The 21,133-nt window shown below is 45.2% G+C and overlaps 1 protein-coding gene across 2 annotated transcripts in view; it reads left to right on the forward strand.

Moving 5' to 3' along the window:
* Positions 1-21,133, forward strand: part of HTRA3 (HtrA serine peptidase 3) — a 46,831-nt gene that overhangs the window by 8,410 nt on the left and 17,288 nt on the right. The window contains exons 2-5 of one of the 2 annotated variants that reach the window (XM_063924113.1): positions 1,139-1,238; positions 7,565-7,787; positions 18,231-18,425; positions 20,921-20,953. In XM_063924113.1, the coding sequence (XP_063780183.1) occupies positions 1,139-1,238; positions 7,565-7,787; positions 18,231-18,425; positions 20,921-20,953 (551 nt within the window). Of the gene's footprint in view, positions 1-1,138; positions 1,305-7,564; positions 7,788-18,230; positions 18,426-20,920; positions 20,954-21,133 lie in introns of those variants that run through there. The other variant, XM_063924122.1, reaches the window with a different exon arrangement.

A 21,133-nucleotide genomic window follows, 5' to 3' on the forward strand; every position in this document is an offset into this window, starting at 1 on the left:
ATGTGTGAAAAGGGACCCGTTTTGGTGCCCAAACTGAACTTTTCATGATCGGACCCATTAGTTTAGTCAGGTTTTGCACTTTATGTGCTTTGGGTGCGATATGCGCAATAACAGGGATCAATTGAATATTGCCCCGCCATCTCCCATCACTTTTGACGTAAGAGCGGGCGCGATATAACAATTGAATATCGCCCAATGTGTCAAAACTAGAGAGGGCAACAGGGTGAAGTTACAGATAGAGCCACGCTAGTCTGTGTGCGTCTCCGTCCGGGCGGGCGTGCAGGCCCAGAGACGCTCTGAATGGGAAGCGTCTATGTGCACTCCCGGCGTGACTAGGCGGATGGATCGCCTAGTCACGCTGGGAGTGCACCATATGTATTTCCAGTATGCAGTTTGTACCAGATCGATCGATCTATCTATCTATCTATCTATCTATCTATCTATCTATCTATCTATCTATCTATCTATCTATCTATCTATCTAGTATATGTGTATATCTATGTGTTAATGTACAGTATGTTTTACTAGCTCAGCTTTTTGACAAAAGGCAAGTTATAGTTTACACGTAGTGGTCCTTTGCATGTAAATATTGGAAGGCTTTGTACTGGCTGGAATCCTTCCACGCTGAGGTGATGCCTGTGGTTAGGAGCCACATGAAGTCATGCGGCTCTACACATTAGGGAAGCCTGTTACATAAACGCCAAGGGCTGCTTTCAAGTGGACCTTTTATGTGGTCCTCCCCAAGTAAATATACATGGCCGCAGCGAGGCGAGACAGTGAGGAAGATATGGGGCCAGTCTCACCAGTCTGGAACTCTGTGTGCAACATGAGGTTGAACAACTTAAGATGTGTGTTAACCCCTCTGCACATCCCGGGTTCTGTGCCACCAATGGATTTTATATAATTGTGCCTTTCTGCAGAACAAATTATACCTAATACTCCACTTATAGCACTCTTGTGCTCTTTGTGTCATGTTTGGTGTATGTGAGAAGAACGATGTCAGTCAAGGTTATGACTAGATGTGGGTTTACAAGCAGTCACAGACATCTGAGCCTAAAACCCAAAGACTGTAATTACTCTAAGCCTGTCTGTGTTTAGAATGTTCTTACTAACATACCCAATTTTCCTGCCAGTATAGGTCACCAACATCCCAACAGTCCGAGATACAAATTTAACTTCATCGCTGATGTGGTAGAAAAGATCGCGCCTGCAGTCGTGCACATTGAACTTTTCCTGAGGTAATATCCTTCACTGACCTCTGCTCAACTTTCCTGCTGCATAGACTAGATGGAGGAGGCCTACTGGTGGGTAATAATGGTTCTATTCATTGGTGTATGTGTACTGGGTACAAGGGCGGCCCACAATGCACACCCTGCATCCATTGAATATACTTTACCTCCCTTGCATCCGCTACTGGAATTTTCCAGTAGACACAGTTTGCACATGCATAGTAGAGAAATCATTGGGAAACTGGCCCCACAGACTCCGACACAATACACAGGCTGGTGTGAGGGGGCGTAAACTAAAATAGCACATGGGACACCCCCTCGGATAAAACGCCCCTTGGTATTTTGAGTGGTAGCTTGGGTTCCAGCACAGTAGGGGGGCCATATCTTTCCAATTTAATCTCCGTGGGGCACACATGAATTGACAAGTAAAATACGCACACAATGGGATCCTCCTTCAAGCGCTTAAGAATAAACTGCAGCTGTATTTTCCAAGAAAATGCCGATCAGCCAATCAGCACAACACCATATAGAATAAAACAGAAAGACCTTGGAAATCTCTACAGCGCCGTCTTTTAGTAAATTTTATAATCAATCCAATCCGTTTTCTTCCGTTTATATATAATTGCTATCACTTCTAATAGTCATGTCCATGTGATAGATGCAGTCCAGTCATTGCCTTGACAAAGACCCTGATTGGGTAGAAACGCGTCGGCGGCAGTAGGTGGATTTTGTCACTCTGAATGTGAGGATAGAGCCACGAGCCGGTAAATCAGACAGGACGCACAGCGGGAGGATCAGCGGCACAAGTGGGTTTGATCTCGGGACAGAGAGCCAGAGGACGACCAAGGGCAAGAAAGCCCTCAAGTGCACAGCTCCGGGTAACAGCTACATTCCGGGAGGAGGGGGAACGCTGTAATTGCAATTGGTGTCCGGGAGGTCCAGTTAGATAACTCCTTGTTTAAATAGAAAGCCGAACTGTGATACCTGCTGAAATATGTGCTGTTTAGAACAAAGAAGAACCTTTTTGTTTTAAAGTTTTTTAATACATTTCTCATATTTGACTTTTATTATGAGTGGACTGCATCTATCACATGGATATGACTATTAGAAGTGATAGCAGTTATGTATAAACGGAAGAAAACGGATTGGATTGATTATAAAATTGACTAAAAGATTTCCAAGGTCTTTCTGTTTTATTCTATATGAATTGACAAGTGTTTCAGTTGGTACTCAGGGTTCTGTGTACTAAAGTGAGAGATGAAGTGGAGAGAGAGAAATTTGCTTGGAGGGAGATGAAGTACCAACCAACCAGCGTCCTTTTTCAAACACAGCCAGTAACATGACAGCTAGTATACTTTATCTCACCCCACTTTATCTCTCTTCAAGGCTTAGTACATAGACTCCACAGTCACTAAAGATTGTGGAATCAACCAGGGCCTGTGTACCACGCAGCACCCACTGTAAATGTAATGTTGTCATATCATATTAATAGTTGTTTTTGTATAGATTAGTTTTAGGTGGCTTCAGTAATGAAAAAATAACATAATAAATGTAAGTAAAGTAACTATATAGATTTCAATGAAATCTTTGTTTGAAGTTTTTAATATTTCTTAAAGTGGACAGTCACTGTTGGGAATATCAGTTCTGTGTGTATCTGTGCAGTGGTTCCTTGTGTACTATGCATTTATCAAAAACTTCAGAAAAAAAAAAACCTGAATGAAAATGAATAAATTGTTTTTTCCTCACATTGATAAATTGTTCTTTCCTCACATTGAGCTGGGAGAGAGTCTGCAACATGCCGCACTCAGTATTTTACTGGGTTTTTTTTCCGGTGCACACATGCATAATATATTATATAACAAGTATATATAAAACAAGTAAATAAAAAAATAAAGGCTCATTAATGCACCCTAACGCTAGGATGTCCTTACGTAGTTAAGAAGTCTATCCTGTCCTGTCCAAACAAATGACATTGATAAACTTTCCAACATTTACACATGCATAATCGGAAGAATATAAGCCCTGCCCCATCCACCCAAACCCTGCTTTGGTGTGCCAAAAAACTCCCACTTATCGCTTAAACTACATTTTTTTAAGTAAACAGTGCCTCTGTTGGTCTCCATGAATCAGGAATGTACTACCAAAATAGGAAAGTTGGTGGCATGCTTTATGTACACTGTATGTTGTATGTATATGTGCATGTGACAAATGCAATCTCCTGCTCAGTGCTGCTGGGGATCCTGCTCCATCCACTATATAATTCTCAGTCTATGGCTTCCTGCTGCTTCCATTCCTCTCCTCACACCATGTCCCTAACCCTGCCACATACAGCCCTGGTCCTCACTAACAGACTCTGGGATCACTGAAGCGGCAGCAATCGCAGTCTGAATTCCTTTGTGGAGTATGCACACTCAGTGGGACGCTCAATGGGACTCTCCGGCACACGCCCTGCAGCCTGTACAGCTCCACGGAGCGTGCTAAGGGGAAGCAGAAACGAGACAGTGGTATGTGGAACCCGACATGGCGACAGTGCTGTAGTGTAAAGCATTGTCGTTGTCTCAGCTTTACAACTTTATATATGATAGTAAAGCATCATGTTTGGATCTGTTAAGCCGAGATGGTCACGATGCTTTCCCTGTCAGTATTAGCATGTCCGCGGACGCATCTCGCTGCCCCAATTCTTTTCTGTCCTCCTGCACGGATGTGATACTTGTATTGGCACACACCTACCCAGTGGTGGCTACTACCTTTTGAAAGTAGGTGGCTGCCTGGTCTGCATAAGGGTTTCATTAGACTATGGTCTGCATTAGAGGAGGGATCATTAGATTATGGTCTGCATTAGGGGAGGGAGGCAATTAGACAAGTCTCTGCATTAGAGGAGGATGGTTATTATGGGTCTGCGTTAATGGTCGGGGTCATTAGCTAAGGTTCTACATTAGGGGTGGGGGGTAATTAGTCAAGGGTCTCCCACTATCTCTTCCCGTCACCACTCTCTCCTGTCTCCATCTCCCTGTCACGTACTGCCTCTCCCTTTCACTTACTGCCTCTCTCCACCACCTCCCTGTCACCCACTGCCTCTCCATCTCCCACTATCTCTCCCCATCACCCTCTCCCTGTCACCCACTGCCTCTCCCTGTTATCCTCTATGTCACCCACTGCCTGCCTCTGGCATCACCCACTGCCTCCCCCCATCATTTATTCCCTGGCATAACCCACTAGCTACCCCTGTCACCCATTCCCTGGTGTCATGCACTACTTCTTACTGTCACCATCTGCCTCACTCTGTCACCCACTGCCTGCCCCTGGCATCATCCACTGCCTCCCCCTGTCACCCATTCCCTGGCATCACCCACTAGCTCCCCCTGTCACCCGTTCCTTGGTGTCACGCACTACTTCTTGCTGTCACCCTCTGCCACTACCCATACACCTAGCGCCCGAATATACCTTTGTATAACCTTTCTTTTTTGCATTTACACCCTCTGCCTCTCCCTGTAACCAACTGCCTCTCCGTCTGGCATTATCTTTTCCCGTCACCCACTGCCTCACCCTCTTCCTCTTCCAGGCATAACCTTCTCCCCGTCATACGGATACGGCATTCCCTATGAGGCTACGCCCTTGATGTGTAGCCATGCCCACTTTTCAGGGAACATAACACCCCCGCCCCTGCCGATGTCATGGTGTCCCCCCTGTCATTTTGTTCTGGATCCGCCCCTGCAAAGAGAAACAGCTGAGATCCATCCAACTCGGACGAACACAAAGATGCATGCTTCCCTCTTCCCTCATGTGCTTTTATGTCTTTTACTTAACCTATCTTCTTTTCAATACTCCCTTTGACGGCACCAAATCTCGTGTTTTTTTTGCCGCCCTGATACTTATTTCAGTGTTGTCTGCTGTCGCAGCTATATTATATACCCTGTGCTTGTCCTATATTGTATTGAATTGTAAGTCACTGTCTTCTTGTTTTGCTTATTTGTTTATGTACTCTGTAATTGGGCGCTGCGGATCCCATGTGGTGCCTTATAAATAAAGGATAATAATAATACTGTATGTTCACTATAGCTCATGTGCAGTATGTAAAATCCACTACTGTATATCGGCTGCATACAGAATCTGTCCCTCCACATGCAAAGTGACTGAGGCCGTACTGTGTGACATCTATTTGGGAAAGTGAAACATTTCTTCAAAAGCATACATGGGGTTATTATAAACCTTGGCAAGACAAACCAAGAACAGCGCCATAGTGGTGATATTAAATTATTATCTGGCTGTAATAAAATGAGCCACATGCGAGACTGGTTTTCTCTAAATAACCAACTGGGAAATAAAGCCACTTAATAGCTTATTTTCTAGCATTTCAGTGTAGAGAAGTAGAAAGTGCTGCAATGTATTTTTATTCTGGAGTAAGTGGTTCTGCCAAAGTAAATGGTGGTCTCAGACAGTCATAAAAATTCTTAAGTGCTTGCCATTTAATCTGCACTGTTCCATAATTCATATTCTTAGTCAAGATATATTCTGTCCTGAGATGACTTGTCGTTAGCAGAAGAAAACTTTTAGTTTGCTAGGGAGGGGCCTTAGACTGCACACCTATAGCTGGCAGTAATGTGAGGTGCTACCTACTGAGACTTGTAGTTCTACGGAAAAAAGGGGGTGTTTTATATAGCACGTTATTTGTGCAAAATAAATGCTCTCATTAAATTTGGAGTACATGAAAATGGGTATAAGTATATATTTGGGTCATTTTAGGATACTTTAAAAAAAAAAAAAAAGTGGAAACACACCGATTACTCCCACCTGCAAGCCTAAAAACACCTGTCCCACTCATAAAGCATCCCAATATACCTGTCCCATACCTTGAACCCAAATTTCCATCACTTTTTGCTTTTCCACCCCAAAAATGATACATCATTATTGGCCAATTAAAAATAATTTAAAACTTCTATGTGCCTAATTAGTTATTAAGGGCGGTGTCCCAGGCTTTCTGTACCATGGTGGTCATTCCAAGTTGTTCGCTCGTTGCCAATTTTCGCTATGCTGCGATTTGTTGCTAAATGCGCATGCGCATGGTACGCAGAGCGCATGTGCTAAGTTATTTTACACAAAACTTAGTAGATTTGCTGGTGTTCGTGCGGCGCTTTTCAGTCGCACTGCTGATTGGTGAATGATTGACAGGATAGGGGCGTTTCTGGGTGGTAACTGAGCGTTTTCCGGGAGTGTGCTAAAAAACGCAGGCGTGTCAGGGAAAAACGCGGGAGTGTCTGGAGAAACGGGGGAGTGGCTGGCCGAACGCAGGGCGTGTTTGTGACATCAAACCAGGAACTAAACAGACCGAGCTGATGGCAATCTAGGAGTAGGTCTGGAGCTACTCAGAAACTGCAAGAAAATATTTAGTAGCAGTTCTGCTTATCTTTAGTTCGCTATTCTCCTAAGATAAGATACACTCCCAGAGGGCGACGGCCTAGCGTTTGCAATGCTGCTAAAAGCAGCTAGCGAGTGAACAACTCGGAATGACCACCCATATACAAACATTTTTACCTTAAAATAGTGATTTTTCACAACTTTTCACCTGCTTAGAGTAAGTGAAGTGAAATTTGTGAAAATATTATCACCAATAAATTTTCCCGGATTATTGAATAGGTTGTAATCACAATTCGAGGGAAAAGTCCGTTTTTTCGAGCAAAAAGTCCATTATCACGGCTAACTGAATACCCCCTTGCTCCGAAAACAGCCATAACGCATGCGTGTTCCCAACCGCTACCTGTAAACTCCCCATTAACGCCTTCAAATGGTCACTTCCTGTCAATCATTTCCCCCTTCCTGTCAATCATTTTCCCATGAAATCCTCATTGCGATCGCAGCACATGCACTCTGTTGCGTGATAATCGCCCATTGAGTACAAACATGAATTAGGCCCATTGTGTATTATTTGCGTAGCTGACATTTTTCAGCTATGTTGTGGCACAGAACTGTTTGTTTTTTTTCATAGCAAGGGCAATATCATTTTTGTACACCACATAGTGAAGGTTCGTCTCACTTTTCTAAGTGTTCTGCTGCATTTTGGTGACGGTGAATGAACCTGCTGTAATGTTTGCAGTTAAGGTGAAAGTATTCAGTCACCTTATTTCAAAGCTCATTATGGGCCATATATCAATCAATAAATAATTGTCATGTCATATACTACACAGTTAGGTTAGAAACGCAGGACATTTTTTCTTTACCTCTTCCACTGATATAGTTTCCAAAATCTTTTTGTGTTTTAGACCAATATCTCCGATTTTGCAAGATATACTGATGATGCATAATTAACTAACCTGCAGCATTTCTCCTAATGTCCACAGGCATCCATTGTTTGGACGTAACGTTCCTTTGTCGAGTGGATCTGGTTTCATCATCTCTGACCTGGGTTTAATTGTGACAAATGCTCACGTGGTGTCAAGCAGTAACGCTGTCTCTGGGCGCCAGCACCTAAAGGTGCAGCTTCATAACGGGAACAGCTATGAGGCAACGATCAAAGATATTGATAAGAAATCTGATATTGCAACAATCAAGATTTTCCCTAAAGTAAGTATAGAGGTTATTGTGCTCAGGCCTGGGGGGTAAATTTACTAAGATGGGAGTTCTATTTAAAATGGGATGTTGCCCATAGCAACCAATCAGATCCCAAGTATTATCTTCTAGAACAGGGGTTCTCAAACTCGGTCCTCAGGACCCCACACAGTGCATGTTTTGCAGGTAACCCAGCAAGTGCACAGGTGTATTAATTACTCACAGACACATTTTAAAAGGTCCACAGGTGGAGCTAATTATTTCACTTGTGATTCTGTGAGGAGACCTGCAAAACATGCACTGTGTGGGGTCCTGAGGACCGAGTTTGAGAACCTGTGTTCTAGAAGGTGCTAGATAAATGAGAAGTAGAATCTGATTGGTTGCTATGCGCAACATCCCATCTTAAATAGAACTCCCATCTTAGTAAATATACCCCCTGGTCTACCTGAAATCCTTGACTAAACAAGACATTCTGCTTGAAATGTTAAGGGGGAAAAATAAAATCACATCTGCTGCAGTGACCCACAGGTGGCGATGGAGAGTCCTCCATTTCTATCAGTCTCATTTGGTCACTGCTGCAAAGAAAATGTATTAATGCTGTGTACATTAAATAAAGTTGTGGCAAATTTACTATCTATATTTGTACATGGCCACATTGACAAATGTCCCTGCACATGCTTTTTACCAATATTCTCACATTTAAGAAATTTGGATAGTAAGGTGTAACCCCCATCAAGACAAAACATGCATTTTTTTTTTTTTTTTTTTTAAATAAAGTCATTTTTATTAAACAGCAAAAGCTTACATATGACTCGAACAAACATATATTATAAACAGTGTATATGAACAGAAAAACTTTTTTGTACATAGATCCAGAACAGTTAACAATAAAGAAGTTGCTGTTTTGTTTTCAGAAATTTTTGATAATGAAAGTATGCAGAATGATTAATCTTAACATATAGGGGTCTATTCATGAAGCAGTAAAAAGTGTGGAGAAGTGAGCCAGTGGAGAAGTTGTCCATGGCAACCAATCAGCATTGAATTGACATTTATAATTTGCATACTATACAATTATACGGAGCAGCTGATTGGTTGCTATGGACAACTTCTCCACAGGCTCACTTATCCCCTCTTTTCACTGCTTCGTGAATAGACTCCATAGTGCCGACGGAGCAGCACTCATATTAGATACATAACCCAAACCCTAGACTGGAAAACAAAAGAGACAGAGAAAGAAAAAGAGCAGAAAGAGAAAGAAAATGAATAGAAAGATAAAGAAGAGAGAGGTTGGTAGGGAATGAAACCAATATCTAAACACGAATAAGTATACAGGGGAAGAGGTCCATCATCCAGATAGAAGTGTCAATCAGGTAAGAACCCCCGCCAGAGGCACCCTTACTAGTTAGAAATCCCATGAAAGTTGACTCATTGAAAACCACTATTTGCCTTCAAATACTTTCCAAATTTGTTCTTGAGTAGGTAGGGGTAAGCTATCTATATAAATGCCCCATTTCTTATAAGAAAAAAAAAGTCCCTCCCCTTTTTCAATATGAAAGGTAGTCATCTGACGCTTATGGTACAACGCGTCTAGCAGTGCCACTTTCCATTCTCCTATAGTCGGAGCTGTTGGAGCAATCCAATGTCTCATGGGCAACTTCTCCACTGGCTCACTTCTCCACACTTTTCACAGCTTCATAAATAGACCCCTTAGTTCGGACTCCACACCGTTCACAGATATGCCAGTAAAGTACGGCTGTTGACACAGAGCGATATTCATCGGCTCTAAAGCAGCGGCAAATAAAAGTGGAGACAATGGACTACCCTGCCTTGTAACTCTGTGAATTAAAAAGGGAGGGGTGTAGTACGGGTGACCGGCGGTCTCCTGACCGCCGGTCACCTTACCGACGCCGGGATCCCAGCAGCATACCGACGCCGGGATCCCGGCGGGGAGGGGCGAGTGCAGCAAGCCCCTTGCGGGCTCGCTGCGCTCGCCACGCTGCGGGCTCAGTGGCGACCTGCGGTCGCCACGGGTTCTGTTCCCACTCTATGGGTGTCGTGGACACCCACGAGTGGAAATAGTCCCTGTTGGTCGGCATGCCGACCATCGGGATAGTGAGCCGTCGGGCTCACGGAGGAGGTCATGTGACTGTCGGTCAGCCGACCGGCGGTCACATGACTACCACCCAAAGGGAGCACAAGGATATTTATTAGCAAATAATTGGGTTGTGGGGTTATTAAAAAGAGTTCACAGGATGTCTATAAAAGCCTAAGGAGTGCCTCAAACAAGCGATCTCACGTGATGAGATCGAAAGCTTTTTCAGCATCAATTTTTGGAGAATTAAGGGGCAGATTTATTAAGCTTGGTGAAGTGATAAAGTGGAAGGTGATAAAGGACCATCCAATCAGATCCTTACTGCCATGTCACAGGCTGGGTTTGAAAAATGACAGTTAGGAGCTGATTGACTGGTCCTTTATCACCTTCCACTTTATCACTTCACTGAGCTTTATAAATCTGCCCCTAAGTTTGAAACATTCGCCAGAGAGGCCGTATGGGCCGGGTGTTTTCATAGATTTAAGGTATTCTATTGTAACTTCAAGGGGAGTAAAGCAGGCAACAAGCGACTCTGATTGTTCAGGTGAGATTTGCGGCAGTTAAATCCTTTCCCAGAATGCCTGTTTACCTTATGGATCAATAGGCTCCTGAGTATATAGGTGTTTAGAGTAATCATGAAAGATATCTACTATTGCCTTACTTTCTTTTAAGGAAGCTATATGAGAATGTCCAGTATCAGCTCTAAGTACATTAGATAGAAGACGGCTAGATTTGTTCCCAAATTGGAAGAAATTATGTTTTCCAGCCGTCAATAATGTGTTATCTATCTGTGTCAGTACTTGATCAAGATGAAGTTTTGCTTCTTTGAATGTATGTTTATTATCTGGGGTAGGGGATGATTTAAAGTGTTGAAAATAAGAATTTACTCACCGGTAATTCTATTTCTCGTAGTCCGTAGTGGATGCTGGGTACTCCGTAAGGACCATGGGGTATAGACGGGCTCCGCAGGAGACTGGGCACTCTTAAAAGAAAGATTAGGTACTATATCTGGTGTGCACTGGCTCCTCCCTCTATGCCCCTCCTCCAGACCTCAGTTAGGGAAACTGTGCCCGGAAGAGCTGACATTACTAGGAAAGGATTTGGAATCCAGGGTAAGACTCATACCAGCCACACCAATCACACCGTACAACTCGTGATAACTATACCCAGTTAACAGTATGAACAATAACTGAGCCTCTCTCAACAGATGGCTCATACAATAACCCTTTAGTTAAGCAATAACTATATACATGTATTGCAGAGAGTCCGCACTTGGGACGGGCTCCCAGCATCCACTACGGACTACGAGAAATAGAATTACCGGTGAGTAAATTCTTATTTTCTCTGACGTCCTAGTGGATGCTGGGTACTCCGTAAGGACCATGGGGATTATACCAAAGCTCCCAAACGGGCGGGAGAGTGCGGATGACTCTGCAGCACCGAATGAGCAAACTCAAGGTCCTCCTCAGCCAGGGTATCAAACTTGTAGAATTTTGCAAAAGTGTTTGAACCCGACCAAGTAGCAGCTCGGCAAAGTTGTAAAGCCGAGACCCCTCGGGCAGCCGCCCAAGAAGAGCCCACCTTCCTCGTGGAATGGGCTTTTACTGATTTAGGATGCGGCAGTCCAGCCGCAGAATGTGCAAGCTGAATCGTGCTACAGATCCAGCGAGCAATAGTCTGCTTTGAAGCAGGAGCACCCAGCTTGTTGGGTGCATGCAGGATAAATAGCGAGTCAGTTTTTCTGACTCTAGCCGTCCTGGAAACATAAAGTTTCAGGGCCCGGACTACGTCCAGCAACTTGGAATCCTCCAAGTCCCTAGTAGCCGCAGGCACCACAATAGGTTGGTTCAAATGAAACGATGATACCACCTTAGGGAGAAATTGGGGACGAGTCCTCCATTCTGCCCTTTCCATATGGAAGATCAGATATGGGCTTTTACATGACAAAGCCGCCAATTCTGACACACGCCTAGTCCAAGCTAAGGCCAAAAGCATGACCACTTTCCACGTGAGATATTTTAGCTCCACGGTCTTAAGTGGCTCAAACCAGTGGGATTTTAGGAATCCAACACACGTTAAGATCCCAAGGTGCCACTGGAGGCACAAAAGGGGCTGAATATGCAGCACCCCTGTAACAACGTCCGAACTTCAGGCAGTGAAGCCAGTTCTTTTTGAGAGAAAAAGGGATAGGGCCGAAATCTTGGCCTTTATGGATCCTAATTTTAGGCCCATAGTCACTCCTGACTGTAGGAAGTGCAGGAATCGACCCCCCTGGAATTCCTCTGTAGGGCCTTCCCGGCCACACACCAAGCAACCTATTTTCGCCATATACAGTGAAAAAGTCTTGCTGTCACGTCTTTCCTAGCCTTTATCAGCGTAGGAATAACTGCATCCAGAATGCCCTTTTCCGCTAGGATCCGGCGTTCAACAGCCATGCCGTCCAACGCAGCCGCGGTAAGTCTTGGATCAGACAGGGTCCCTGTTGCAACATGTCCTGACTGAGAGGCAGAGGCCATGGGTCCTCTGAGAGCATTTCTTGCAGTGCCGAGTACCGAGTCCTTCTTGGCCAATCCGGAGCAAAGAATATTGTTCACACTCCTCCGTTTATTACAATTCTCAGCCCTTGGGTCTGAGAGGAAGAGGAGGGAATATATAGACCGACTGGAACACCCACGGTGTTACTAGTGCGACCACAGCTATCGCCTGAGAGTCACTTGACCCAGCGTAAAACCTTTTTTATCTTTTTATTGAGGTGGGACGCCATGTAGTCCACCTGAGGCAATTTCCATCAATTTGCAAAACTGCGTGAAGACTTCCTGATGAAGTCACCACTTTTCCGGGTGGAGGTCGTGTCCACTCCCGGAATGAACACTGCTGACAGTGCGCTTACTTGATTCTCCGCCCAGCGAAGAATTCTGGTGGCTTCTACCCTCGCCACCCTGCTCCTTGTGCCGCCCTGGCGGTTTACATGAGCCCCTGCGGTCTGACTGGATCAGAACCGGTTGGTCGCGAAGCAGGAACTCCGCTTGACTTAGGGCGTTGTATATGGCCCTTAGTTCCAGGATATTGATGTGAAGGCAAGTCTGTTGGCTTGACCACAAACCTTGGAATTTTCTTCCCTGTGTAACTGCCCCCCACCCTCGGAGGCTTGCATCCGTGGTCATCAGGACCCAGTCCTGAATGCCAAATCTGCGGCCCTCGAGAAGGTGAGCACTCCGCAGCCACCACAGGAGAGACACCCTGGCCCTGGGGGATAGGGTGATTAACCGATGCATCTGAAGATGTGATCCGGACCACTTGTCCAGTAAGTTCCATTGTCCTTGCATGGAACCAGCCGAAGAGGATGGCCTCGTATGATGCCATCATCCTTCCCAGGACTCGAGTGCAGTGATGCACTGACACCTGTTTTGGTTTTCAATGGATTCCTGACCAGTGTCATGAGCTCCTGAGCTCTCTCTATTGGGAGATAAACCCTCTTCTGGTCTGTGTCTAGGATCATGCCTAGGCGAGGCAGATGAGCTGTAGGAACCAACTGCGACTTCGGAATATATAGAATCCAGTCGTGTTGCCGTTTCACTTCCAGAGAAGGTGATACGCTGTCCAGCAACTGCTCTCTTGATCTCGCTTTTATGAGGAGATCATCCAAGTATGTGATAATAGTGACACCTTGCTTCCGCAGGAGCACCATCATATCCGCCATTACCTTGGTGAAATTGGTAATGACAATCCCGTACCGCAATTCTGAGGTACGCCTAATGAGGTGGATAAATGGGGACACGAAGGTATGCATCCATTTTTTCCCGATTCATTTCAGGCTTGCAATGACCGCTCTTAGCGATTCCATCTTGAACCTGAACCTTTTCAGGTATATGTTCAGGGATTTTAATACAATATGGGTCTAACCGAACCGTCTGGTTTCGGGATTATAACATGGTCGAATAATAACACCCTCTTGTTGAAGGAGGGGACCCTTGACCACCACCTGTTGAAGATACAATTTACGAATTGCAGTTAACACTGGCTCCCTCTCTTGGGGGGAAGCCCGCCGGGTCCTCGGTGAGGGGGCATCTTCTCACAGTCCAGCCTGTATCCCTGCGATACAATTTCTATTGCCCAGGGATCTAACAGGGAGTGAACCCACTTGTGGCTGAACTTACGAAGGCGTGTCCCCACCGGGCCTAGCTCCGCCTGTGGAGCCCCAGCGACATGCGGTGGATTTTTGTAGAGGCCGGGGAGGACTTCTGTTCCTGGGGACTAGCTGTGTTGTACAGCTTCTTTCCTCTGCCCCCGGCTCTGACAAGAAAGGACGCACCTCAGACTTTCTTGTTTCTTTATTCGAAAAGCTGCATTTAATAATGTCGTGCTTTCCTAGGCTGTGCAGGAATATAAGGCAAAATATCAGAATTACCAGCTATAGCTGTGGAGACCGGGCCCGAGAACCTTTCTCCACACAATCCTCAGCCTTCCATATGCCTCTTAAGTCGGCATCATCTGTCCAATGTATATTCTACAGGACACGTCAAGCAGAAATCGACATAGCTTTTGTCTCTAGGACCTAGTATACTCATGTCCCTTTGGGCATGCTTTATAATTATATATCTATCACTTAAGACAGCATCTTAAAATATTTATATGCATACTAGGGTCTCAATCTCTGCTGATAAGGTACCTGTCCACGCTGCCACAGCGCTATAAACCCATGCCGACACAATCGCCGGTCTGGGTAGTATACTAGAATGTGCACACTATCTGCAGGATCCCTGAGAATAGCTAGTGCAAACAGGACACCCAAGGGGAAGATTCTCAACACATCCTGGCCCTAGTGGGGAAAGGATACAGCCTGAGAATTCTCTTGTGGGAAGCTGCCGTCTCTTGTCTGGAGATTCACGCTCTTTTTCCTCATGAGAGGAGGGAAATTTACCTCAGCATTCTTCCCCTTAACATGTGTACTCTCGTGTCAGGGACAGATGAGTCATCAGTGATATGCAAATCATCTTTTATTCCAATAATCATATATTGAATATCTTTTAGCCCTCTTGGCTGTAACTTTGCATTATCGTAGTCGACAGTGGAGTTAAACTCCGTGTCGATACTTTGTTATTTTGGATAGTGAACATAGAGAGACTCTGAAGGACTCTGTGACATAGGGACAGACCAGGGTAGATTTCCTTTCTGTTCCCTAACCTTTTGTGCAATAATTTTACCTCAGCACTTACACATATCCAAACAGGTGTCGGCGTTGTCGACGGAGACACCCTCCCACACACATATCCGCTCTATCACCTCCTTAGTGGAGCCTTTTACCTCAGACATGTCGACATACGCGTACCGACACACCACACACACAGGGGATGTGAAGACAGTTCCCCCACCAGGCCCTTTGGAGAGACAGAGTATGCCAGCACACACCACAGCGCTATATAATACAGGGATGTACACTATACTGAGTGATTTTTCCCCTATAGCAGCTTATATACACAGTTTTGCGCCTAAATTTATGTGCCCCCCCTCTCTTTTTTACCCTTTGTGTACCAGGATACTGCAGGGGAGAGCCTGGGGAGCTTCCTTCCAGCTGAGCTGTGAAGAGAAAATGGCGCCGGTGTGCTGAGGAAGAAGGCCCCGCCCCCTCAGCGGCGGGCTTCTGTCCTTTTATGTACTTTAATGGCGGGGGTTAATGCACATATACAGTTTATCAGACTGTATTATGTGCTTTTCGCCAAGTAAGGTAATCTAATTGCTGCCCAGGGCGCCCCCCCCCCCCCCCAGCGCCCTGCACCCATCAGTGACCGGAGTGTGTGGTGTGCTAAGGGAGCAATGGCGTACAGCTGCAGTGCTGTGCGCTACCTTAATGAAGACCGGAGTCTTCAGCCGCCGATTTTCAACTTCTCTTCGTTCTTCTGGCTCTGCAAGGGGGACGGCGGCGCGGCTCCGGGACCGGACGACCGAGGACTGGGCCTGTGTTCGATCCCTCTGGAGCTAATGGTGTCCAGTAGCCTAAGAAGCCCAAGCTAGCTGCAAGCAGGTAGGTTCGCTTCTCTCCCCTCAGTCCCACGTAGCAGTGAGACTGTTGCCAGCAGATCTCACTGAAAATAAAAAACCTAACAAATACTTTCTTTTTTAGGAAGCTCAGGAGAGCCCCTAGGGTGCATCCAGCTCTGGCCGGGCACAGATACTAACTGAGGTCTGGAGGAGGGGCATAGAGGGAGGAGCCAGTGCACACCAGATATAGTACCTAATCTTTCTTTTAAGAGTGCCCAGTCTCCTGCGGAGCCTGTCTATACCCCATGGTCCTTATGGAGTACCCAGCATCCACTAGGACGTCAGAGAAAAGTGGTAGTAAGAGAGGCTTGTGCCTCCCGATAAAAACATGCCATTTTACTTCCATCTCAGCTGATGCTATTCTCCTTTACTCCATTTCTAAAATACAGTACCAACTACTGTACACCTATGCCAAAAAAGTGGGACTGTCACAAAAATTGGGACTACTTCCAGCTATCCATATGTGAACTGCTTGTGGTAGGGTGGAAATCAAATATATATAATTCTTGTTCATTTTTACTTCAAATTATTTTTTCTAACATTACTGGTAGAGATGGAGCAGCCTTTTCAGTATTGTGGCTCTCTCATCCTTCCACGTTGTAGCCTGTCACATCCTGCGAAGTGCAAGCTAAGGGTCCAATTCAATTACCGGTGAGCTACCGCGAGAAAGGATGCTGGCGGCTTTGCAGGGTGAATCTCTCGCTGACTACTCATTCCCTCATTCTGATTATTGTGACTACTGTGTCCTTGGAGCCTCATATTAGGCCAAATAGTGCCTGAGAAAGTTAGGGGGCGATTTATCAAAATTTGGAGAAAGATAAAGTGCCAACTGATCACCTTCTGCAGTAACTGTCATGTTACAGACTCTGTTTGAAAAATGACTCTTAGGAGCTGATTGGTTGGTGCTTACACTCTCTCCAGTTTATCTCTCTCCAAGCTTTGATAAATCTCCCCCTTGTTTTATGCAGATTTACTAATTGCCATAGGGGGGTATTTATTAAAGCTTGGAGAGAGATAAAATAGTGGGAGATAAAGTACTAGCCAATCAGCTTCTGCCATACATTTTACAGGCTGTGTTTGAAAAATGACAGTCAGGAGCTGATTGGTTGGTACTTTAGCTGTCGCAATTTTATCTATCTCCAAGCTTTGATAAATACCCCCATATGGTTTAGTGAGTTTTGGTAGAAAAACAGTACATTTAAATATGTTACTAATACACCTTACACAATACGCCTCTTTGACCTGGGTTATTGCTGGGTTAACCTGGGTCGTGGCTCGGTGTGAAAGGTTCCCTGAAAAATAACCTAGGTGCAGTGACCTGGCAATCCAACCTGGGTAGGTACTGGGAAGGACCCGAGTTACAACGCAGTGTCAAACCCTATAGAGAGCCGGCTCACCGGTGCTTGGAGATTGATTTATTTTTTTATTTATTACCAGTTATTTATATAGCGCACACATATTCTGCAGCGCTTTACAGAGAATATTTGGCCATTCACATCAGTCCCTGCCCCAGTGGAGCTTACAATCTATATTCCCTATCACATGTACACACAGACACATTCACGCTAGGGTTAATTTTGTTGGGAGCCAATTAACCTGCCAGTATATTTTTGGGATTGTGGGAGGAAACCGGAGTACCCGGAGGAAACCCACGCAAGTACGGGGAGAATATACAAACTCCGCACAGTTAGGGCCATGGTGAGAATCGAACCCATGACCTCAGTGCTGTGAAGCAGTAATGCTAACCATTACACCATCCGTACTGCCTTATGATGTCATCTCGAAGCGCCGGCAGTGGTGAAACCCTGACAATTACCCGGGTTTTTGGTATATTTTCTCCTTAATAGTTGCAAGTAACCACATTATTAGCAGCTTTGACCGATAGTTTCAATGCTACTGTAAAGCGTTGATTAACATTGATTCCTGTTGCCGACTTAAATCCATCGGTCAGATATGCTGAATAATAAATCTAGCCCAATGTACTAAACATGACTAAAGGGGGGTACACATGGAGAGATCCGCGCTTAAATTCTAAGCAATCTGACTTAGATCTTAAGCACGGATCTCTCCGTGTGTATCCCCTACAGCGATAGCGGCCCCGGTGCTAGATTGGCACAATCTAGCAGGACGCTCATTTAACCGCTGGGTGAAATGAGCGTCTTCCCCCCCCGTTCCCTTGCTCAGAACACATCTCTGAGGAAATCTCCCCCGTGTCTATGGCCCATAATTAGTAATATGTAAATGCGTTTACAGAGGGACATGACATTTTGTGTATAATTACACTATGAATCTGTATTGTACTGTGACCGTGTTTGGTTTGGTTTCAGAAAAAGTTACCTGTCCTGCTTCTGGGCCAGTCGGCAGATATGAGGCCTGGAGAATTTGTAGTAGCTATTGGAAGCCCGTTTGCCTTACAGAACACGGTGACCACTGGCATTGTCAGCACAGCCCAGAGGGATGGCAGGGAACTCGGGTTACGGGACTCCGACATGGATTATGTGCAGACAGATGCCATCATTAATGTAAGCTTGCTCCGTTTCTGCTTATACAATCTTGCTGTATCATTTTAGCTTTTTATTTATTTATTATTATTCTTTTCTGGTCCTGAATTATGACTTGTAACATAACATTCCCGTCCCCTCCCACACGCACTCCTTTTCCCCACACCTCACGCCGTGAGACATGGAAGCTCTGCATCTTAGGCAGAAAAAATGGCTACCTGGTTCTAAAATATTGTGGAAGCACTACATAGGGGAGATTTATCAGACCTTCTAAAGAGATCAAATGCTGGCGTTGCCCGTACCAACCAATCACATTGTAGCTAATATTTGTTTTAGAATGTACTAGATAAATAATAGCTAGATTCTCCATCTCCTCTTTAGAAGGTTTGATAAATGTCCCCCTATTTCACAATCTGTCTTTTTAAATGCAGACTGCACACAGGGCAGAGACTGTTATCAGATATAGGGTTAGCATTACTGTCTCAGAGCACTGAGGTTGTGGGTTCAGTAGAGCCAAAGAACAACAAAGGGGGAAGACACTCCGAGAGCACATGCCACCATAGCGGGAGCCAATTAACCTACCAGAAGTGCAATAAAGGGGGCAGACACCTCGAAAGCCATGTATGGGAGAACATACAAACTCCACACAGTTAGGCCCATGGTGGGAATGGAACCCATGACCTCAGTGCTGTGAGGCAGTAATGCTAACCATTACACTGTCCGTACTGCTATTATTAATAGGTGTTATTAATATGGGGTTGAGGAAAAGAACTGGGATGTATTAATGCTCATGGGTTAGGGAATGATGGCCGACAGAAGTGAGTAACAAGTAAACAAGTAATCTGATTATTGACTTCATGGCCACTACCCTGCTGTCTTAGTTGCTCTCCCCATGTATGAAATGTGGAGAAAAGGGTGAGATCATGTCTCTTCTACAGTACTGGATAAAGGGACAAATTCAGATTTGTACCTAAAATCCAATGGCTCACAAATCTGATGGTGTGGGGTCTGCACATGTGCGGAACGCGTATTGCTGTTGCGCTCGCAGCTCCCTGTCAACCGCAGCATGATTGGGGGCGGCACCCGGCACCGCTCTTCAAAACGGTTTCCGGATCTGACGGCCAGCCTGAGTAAGTGTCAACTAACACAGGCTGAGCGGGGCCCAAACACATTGCAAATCTGGACAGATGGTTGTGATGGGGATCCAAGGCCCTCAGACTCAGCACTCAGGTCCTCCTAAGCATGCAGGATGCGTCTATCTCCTACAGATGCTTCCTGCTGCATTCACATCTTAATTACACGGAATTGCACAGCTGCTTCCATGCCGATGTTCAATTCCAGGCAAACATGAGTAAGGCCCAAAGTGGTTCTACCAGTGACGTGCGGAGGGGTGAGGCGGGTGAGGCAGGTGAGGCAGAGCCTTTCCTGTCATACTAACATTTGTGCCAGAGGTTTGACTGTATAAAGTGTATGAAAAATACAAAGAATATGTTTGAAATATCTTCTCTGTATTATTCTAATCATTTTTATAGCCAAAACTCTGGAGTAAAAAGTCTATGGCAGGCGAGGCAGTGCCTCACTCCCCTGTCTATCTTTTCCGCACATATCTGATCAAGACTCACCAAATTTACAGGAGTTTATACCTCTGCACCTGTATATAATGTCCACATGAACCCATTGGTTCATATACGGTATTGTGTGTAAATTTGGCTCTGGTGCTAGCCAGCGCCTCCTAAACCATTGACCTCACCGCACATCCCTGTCTATGTGTTGTCGGTGGTCTGTTCTTACAGTATCATTTCCATTTAAGATCACTAGGGTGGTCATTCCGAGTTGTTCGCTAGCAGTTTTTGGTCGCAGTGCAGCGATTAGGTAAAAAAGCGGCACTTCTGCGCATGCGTATGTGGCGCAATGCGCACACGCGACGTACTTTCACAACAGCCGATGCAGTTTCACACAAGGTCTAGCGACGCTTTTCAATCGCACTGCTCGCCGCAGAGTGATTGACATGAAGTGGGCGTTTCTGGGAGGTAACTGGCCGTTTTCGGGGAGTGTGTGGGAAAACGCAGGCGTGTCAGATACAAACGCAGGCGTGTCAGATACAAACGCAGGTGCGCCTGGGGAAACGCAGGGGTGGCTGGCCGAACGCAGGGCGTGTTCATGACGTCAATACAGTCTGAAGTGATCGCAAGCTAGGAGTAGGTCTGGAGCTGCTCAGAAACTACACAATCTATTTTTGTAGCAGCGCTGCGAACCTTTCGTTCGCACTTCTGCTAAGCTAAGATACACTCCCAGAGGGCGGCGGCTTAGCATTTGCACGGCTGCTAAAAGCAGCTAGCGAGCGATCAACTCGGAATGAGGGCCTAGGTCATTACAGTTCCAGACTAAAGTATTTCAGCTATACCAAACATTTGCACAATCTCAGAAATTGAAAGGCAGATATGGCTTAAATCTAAATATTTTAATGTTACACTACTATGAATATCCTGCCAATTATAGTATTTTTTGTTTTCTAGTATGGAAATTCCGGAGGTCCTTTGGTAAATTTAGTAAGTATTTATTTTTGTTGTTGTTTTTTTTGTTTATTTTAAATTCTATCTATCTATCTATCTATCTATCTATCTATCTATCTACCTCTGCAGCACATACAGATGTGTCCTCTTACATCTTTGCTCCGTGCGCTACAAGTTGCGTTACACATAACGCATGAGTGCCGTGTGACTCAGTAG

This window comes from Pseudophryne corroboree, chromosome 1 (genome assembly GCF_028390025.1).
Source record: "Pseudophryne corroboree isolate aPseCor3 chromosome 1, aPseCor3.hap2, whole genome shotgun sequence".
Lineage (NCBI taxonomy): Eukaryota > Metazoa > Chordata > Amphibia > Anura > Myobatrachidae > Pseudophryne > Pseudophryne corroboree.